General features: G+C 47.1%; 1 protein-coding gene across 1 annotated transcript; it reads right to left on the bottom strand.

Moving 5' to 3' along the window:
• Positions 1 to 758: 758 nt before the first annotated feature.
• On the bottom strand, positions 759 to 3,091 carry PSMB4 (proteasome (prosome, macropain) subunit, beta type, 4). The gene is made up of 7 exons (XM_004693683.2): positions 2,918 to 3,091; positions 2,471 to 2,677; positions 2,070 to 2,216; positions 1,859 to 1,940; positions 1,348 to 1,464; positions 1,100 to 1,188; positions 759 to 879 (listed from the first exon to the last, which is right to left on the bottom strand). Exons 1-7 carry the CDS (start codon positions 3,055 to 3,057, stop codon positions 867 to 869), a joined length of 795 nt encoding a protein of 264 aa, XP_004693740.1. The 5' UTR covers positions 3,058 to 3,091; the 3' UTR covers positions 759 to 866.
• Positions 3,092 to 6,565: the final 3,474 nt, after the last annotated feature.

The raw sequence follows: 6,565 nt of genomic DNA, 5'->3' as shown, positions 1-6,565 counted from the left end.
CAGGCCAGAGGCTCAGGGGCGGCGAGAGACTTCACCAGAGACAGAGTGGGGAGCAGAACAGGCAGATGGACGAAGTACACTGCTGAGGGGAGCAGCGGGCGGGTCAGGAGTGGTCTGCCGCGCCATGTGGTCACCTCCGGGGCCGGCGGGAATCGAACTCATGCGGAAGTGGCTTTAGTTTCTCAGTGCTGTGCTTTAACCAGCTGTGCCACCAGGGAGGGCCCAACTTAGGGTTTTTAATAAACACAGTTCTTGTAAGAAGTTTCCTGATAGTGCTAAAATTAGTAGATTTAGGTAGTGAACATTTAGATTAAATGTTGAAATCACAGTATTCCTTTTATGAAGGGAGTGAGGTGTAGATGAGGGATTGATAGTTCAGAGTTTGGGAGTAACCTAATAAAGAGTAGATCCATTACATGCTACATTTCTCTCTGAAATCATGTTTTAACTAGTAATCACATTTATAGTCAATGTTAACCAAAACTTTTGTATTTTAGAATCTAGCACATGGATGGAAATGTTGGAAAAAAGTTAACACACAAAGCCAGTTATATTACCACACAGGGATTAAGCCTACCTTTAGTACAGGTCCTAATGAAGACAGTTTTGGGTTTTCTGTAGTAGTCTGCAGAGGAGTCTACATTTGTCTAATGAACCAAGTGCTTCAAGGTTCTGTGGCTGGGGAGGGAGATGGTATGTGGTAGTACTTCGTACTGTCCTTTTGATGTGACCTAATCAGATGTAATACACTACTCAGCAAGTATTTCAAAGAGTTTATTTTACAAAAGTTAAGTCTACCTCTGAACCATCAACATTCAAAAGTAGCAGAAGGGTAAAACTTCAGTTCTGGAGAATGCATCTGTATTTCACTCAAAGCCACTAGAAAGGAAGAGTACATAATAAAATCATGAAGATGCAGGGAGAGAAATCAATTTCTAACAGCAACTACCCTCCAGCCCAAACCACCTCAGCCCAAACCACCTCTACCCAGAGCTTTTGAAACTCAAACCTCCAGAAAAAACCGTTTGATGCCCGTCAGCAAGCGGGCCTCCCAATTCTTAAATGTAATTTTTAAAACTTTAGTGTGAATTTCAATAACCTGATCATGTGGGCAATATTCCAGTTGGTCTCTGCAGACAGCGGTCCCTCTATTTCAACACCTTTTTCGGTTACAGTGGCAATTTGAAACTGAAAGAATTGCATAAGGAAATCCTTAGAGTAGGTCAAGGGGACACTATTCTGAGAAAAGGAGACAGATGGGTCCACCTATTCTTCAAATCAGGCCCAGAGACCCCAGGTTTCCAGAATCTACCAGTTAAGATTCCCATTATTCACCCCCCTCCTCACCCGGTTATAAGAACGGGCATCTCTGTAGTACAGCACCCGCATGCAACGTTCCACTAGCTCCCGGGCCTCAGTCTGGCTCAGCACTGGCTGCTTCTCCAGAACTTCTCTCAGCAGGGGCTAGGGAGATTGAAAGGATGAGGTGGAGAAGTGGGGAACAGGACAGACATGAGAGAAAATCAGGCAAGAGCAAAACCATTTGTCTCACTGTAAACACATGAATGAATAAAAAAGATATTTCATCTGTTGCCACTTAGAAGGAACTCTACTTACCTGTGTTATGACCCACTTGAAAGCTAAGTTCTAAGATGTCCTCTCTGCACAAGTCTTACTGACTTCAAGGTATACCACCTTGTCAATGGAATGTGAATTTGACAATAACAGCCTCTGGGTTACAATCTTCCCAGAAGTTGGGATATTAATTTCATGCCAGAATTTCAAGGGAAGAACAAGCAGACAACCATTACCCCTCATTGACTTTTGCCAGAACCTTTCCCACCTTTCAATTACTTACCTGAGCCAAGTATGCACCAAAACCAGTGGCCAAGGAAGGAGCTTCATAGGCTACACCAAGCATGTCCACATAACCGAGGAAGCTAAAAGGACAAAATATCAATAAAAGAAATCATTTCATCTTACGTTTCTCTGTTAGCCGAAGGACGGGACCATGGCATCTGAGAGGTGTGGGTGGTCAAAGTAGCAAGTTAACTTGTATTCCAACCAACCTCTCTCCATCAGCATAGCCTCCGATGACCATGGTGTTCCACAGGGGGTTCATCTTGGAGCGCCGGCTGTACATGGCTCTAGTCAGCCACGAATGAATGGCTTTAGGACTATAGCTGTGTCCATCTCCCAAAAGCTCCTCATCAATCCTAGTAATCGATGTGTGAATGAAAATGCAAGTCGGGATTTCTATCCACCCAGAAAAGAAGTCATCACAAGCTTTCTCATTTTACACGTCCTAACACCCTAAACGACTCCACCACATCTTCCATTCCCTCTCCCTGCCCCCCTACTGCAGCCTCAAATTCCTCCCCCACTTCAAAGGAGATGAAAAAAAAAAAAAAAAAGGAAAACCAAGGAAACACACTTGGGTTTACTACTCCGTACCCTCTCGGTGACTTACACCATCTGGCCGAGAACTTGCTTCAAATACTGGAAATCAGCGTAGTCTCCGGAAGCACCTAGCATGGTGCTGTTGTTGACTCGCATGATGCGGGAGATGTTGCGGAAACGAGCCAACGAGCCGTACGAGCCCAGCATGTCTGCTGCTATCACCACTCCGCCCTCAAACTTAATACCAATGACCGAGGTCCCGGTCACCATGGGGTTCCTGGAAGGAGAGAGAGGGGTCTGGCGTGGAGCAACGCGGAGAAGCGCCAGAGCCCTCTTCCCGCCCAGGGTGGCTCTTGTGGTTTTCAGAGGCTCCTATCAACGACTTGGCATGCTCCAGATGTGCCAAGCGCAACCACGCCGCCCGCGCGCCCCGCTCCCCGCCGCGCCCTCCCGGCTATGAGAACCGGCGGGCAGCGCCGGGCCTGGGTCCCGCACCATGCTGGCGCCGAGAGCTTACTGCGTGTGCGTGATCGGGCCCCCGTAGAGCGCAGACGCCGGGTCGGCGAAGGGGCCGGGCGTGGGCGGAATACGGTAAAACTGCCCTGGGGCGGGACCCCCAGCCCAGTGTCCGAACCGCGGCTCCAAAATCGGTTCCATCTTAGTCACGGTAGCCGCAGAAGCGAAAGCGCTTGCGCCAGCGGAAGCGGAAGTGATCCCGCGCGCCGCACCTTCCTTCTTCCTGCGAGCCACTTCCAGCAGCCATGTAGGTAAGGTCATAGCCGGTGTAACGTCATCCCGGACCCAGACCCAGGCACCAGAATTCACGTCTCAGCAATCTGGATTGCGTCAGCGGGTTCTGACGCACAGATTCAAAGATGGAGAAAGGGGAGAGCGGGGCGGAAGGGGATGTTGGGGAGAAGGCGGCATTTCAAGACTGACCCAGAGCAAGGAGGTGGGAATTTTCGAGTCCGTTTGTGTCATTATCAAAAATTACCGAAACTAACAATAAACCCGGCCTGCTTCTCACAGCAGCCCTACATGGCAGGTGTTATCCGACCTCATTGATAAAAACCACGGCTTGGCGTTCGCAGTTGCCGCCGCCGTTGCTCTTTAACGCCAAGGGCGCCTTTGGCTAGCCGAGCTCCACACGAAAAACGGGGGGTACGTAAGGTCTCGTGTAGCACCGTGGCTTGTGCACAGCCGACTGCCCGCGAGTGGACCCGCGGTCAACGAAGCATGGAGGAAGCGACTGGCTAGAAAGCCGTGGAGAGCGTACGCCCTCTACTGGACGGCGAAGAAACCACATCGTCCCAGGCCTGGCACAGCGACACTCGGTGAAATCAGATGTTTGTCAGAAGTCAACTGAACTTCTGATTAGCAAACTTCCCTTCCCTGAGATTGCTCAGGCCTTCAAAACAGATCGGCCCTTTCAGAGCGCAGCTGTGGGTGCTTTGCAAGGGAGGCCTACCTGGTTGGCCTTTTTGAAGACACCAACCTGTGTGCTGTTCATGCCAAGAAGTAACAGTTACGCCAAGATACCAACTAGCATGTTGCATAGGTGGAGAATGTGCTTTAGAGACCACTGTGATGGGAAACATTTCGTTCTCAAAAAATTTCCCCCCTCTTCTTCCTATTATTGGTACCCCCCAATCATTTTCCTTTAAGAAAATTCAGTTATTTTTACAACACTTTGCTTTAGGGATACAGGTTCACCTCTCTTCAAATGCATATTATTACACCGGAAACACACCCAAACCCCATTAATCCTCCACCACAGTCCATTGGGTCCCTTTGCCACTTTGCTCCCCCCACCCCCACCCTTCCATCTTCATTTCTTCTGGAAAATGCTTTCCTTGGTTTCGAAAAGACATCCTTTTCTAAACTTTAGCTCCCTCTGCTGTTTTTGTGTAATGTTTCAAGGTGGGGAAAGAAGGGGAGGAAGAGGGGAAGAGAGAGAGAATGAATGAACATACCATAACTCTGATTTCCTAGGCGGTTCCCCTTCTCCGTTTTTATCCACATAGCCTCTAGCTTTGGCTCTATCGCTTCAGCCCTGGTACATTGTTATCCTACTTCAAGCAGTTTCTCCTCAGTGTGGAACTGTCCTAGAAGAGAGCCTTGGGACTCAGTTCAAGAGATCCTGGGGTCTACACTTCTGCAGCCCTTTTAGGTCTTACTTCTGACGTCTTTCCTTTGTCAGCTACAGCAGGTCTTTAGATACCACTGTTTCTTTTTCTTTCTTTCTTTCTTTTTTTTTTAGCAGTGTAGCTAATTTTTAATTCTTTTTTAAATAATATAATAGTTTATTTTTACATCATTTTGTACACTTTTTTTTTTCATCTCAATTGTATCCCCGTGGGTTTCCCCCATCACCAAGTCACCCATGTGTCATCACCATAGTCTCATGCACTCTCCTCCCTCCCCCCCCTTTTTGATCCCATTCCCCACTCCACCCCCACAAAATGTCTCTGGTAAATACCACAGTTTCTTAAACTGTGTTTTGTTATAAAGTTGATGAGAAAAATATTGGATTCCTGTATCTGTATGCAGTTTGCACATCCCCCACACTGCATAGATTTTCTGTAGGGACTCTGGCTTGCTCCTACATCCCAAAGATGTGCAGGTGAGGTTCCCTGACTTATCTCCATGTCCCAGTGAGTGGGGGAGGGGGTAGGGGTGTGTCTGAAGGTGCCATGAAATGGAAGGTTCTCCTGTCCAAGGTTGGCACATGCTTTGTTCCCTCAGCTGCCAGGATAGCATCTGGCCACCCATCACCCTGAACTGGGGTGGATTTTCCAAATGAATGATAGGAATGATTTTTTAATATTAGCAGCAACTTTGGGCTTTATTTATAAGGTTAGAGATGTTTTTGTGACCAAAACCAAGGGTTATTTAACCCTTATTTATGGTCAATTTTGTTCCATTACATGTCATTTATCTTAAAGTCGGACTAAACGATAGTGTTAAGTGAGGACTTACCGTACTGAATTGGAAAAGACCTTCTCTATATGAATTACTATTTTCAGATTAACCTGTTGTGTTCCCAGCGACTCCCTGTTGGTGTAGGCATGTCAGATGCTTCTGCTCTCTACCACACAAATGCTGCTGACACCCCACAGACCTCTTAGCTGTTGGTGGTCTGTCCTCACCCATTTGTTTTTGGGGTCATGGGAGATACTTTATCACTTAATTTGTGATTGTTGGAAATGCTGCTGACAGGATTTTGGTTTTGCTGTGTAATCTTGCGTTTTTATGAGTGAATTCAGTGAGATTAAAAAAACCTGCCGGGCCCTCCCTGGTGGCGCAGCGGGTTAAAGCACTGCACTACGAAGCCTAAGCCACTTCCGCATGAGTTCGATTCCCGCCTACCCCGGAGGAGTCCACATGGCGAGGCAGACCTCTCCTGACCCGCCCGCTGTTCCCCTCAGCAGTGTACTTCATCCATCTGCCTGTTCTGCTTCCCACTCTATCTCTGGTGAATCCTCTCACCCATCCCATCTCTGGCCTGTACCCCAGTTCTGTATGAATAAATAAATAAATCTTAAAAAAAAAAAAACCTGCCAATTTGGTGGACCTCTTACTACAGTTTTCTCTGTACGCATATTTATAGAAATTTGGAAGAGTTTTCATTTTTACAAAATACATTTTATAAACATTTCTCAGTAGTGGCTCTTTTTTTTTAAAAAAATATTATTTATTTATTTATGCATACAGAAATGGGGTACAGCCAGAGGTGCAGGTGTGGTGAGAGGATTCACCAGACACAGAGCAGGACAGGACGGCTGACCAAGTACACTGCTGAGGGGAGCAGCAGACGTGCAGGAGAGGTCTTTGATGCTTTGAGGTGCAGGAGAGGTCTTTGGCGCCATGTGGGTCACCTCCCCCGGGCGGGGCTCAAAGTCTCTTTGAAGCCGCCTGGCTAGGCTTAGCTGTGTAGTGCCGCACTCCAACACGCAGCTCCAGCAGGGAGGCCCTAGTGGCTTTTTTGGCCTAACAGTATTGCTCCATGTTACTTTTCTTCATAGCTATATTGTATTACTTAGTAGGAATGTAATGTAACTCATTTACGTTTTCCTTTTGAAACAACTTCATTTTTTACAATAATAATTGCTGCTGTAAATCTTTACACTTTTACTGTCACCAAGTGATGCTTTTGCTTCTGATT

Source organism: Condylura cristata, unplaced genomic scaffold (assembly GCF_000260355.1).
Source record: "Condylura cristata isolate star-nosed mole 26May11 unplaced genomic scaffold, ConCri1.0 scaffold00040, whole genome shotgun sequence".
NCBI classification, from domain to species: Eukaryota; Metazoa; Chordata; class Mammalia; order Eulipotyphla; family Talpidae; genus Condylura; species Condylura cristata.
This window is presented reverse-complemented; position numbering and strand designations above follow the sequence as displayed.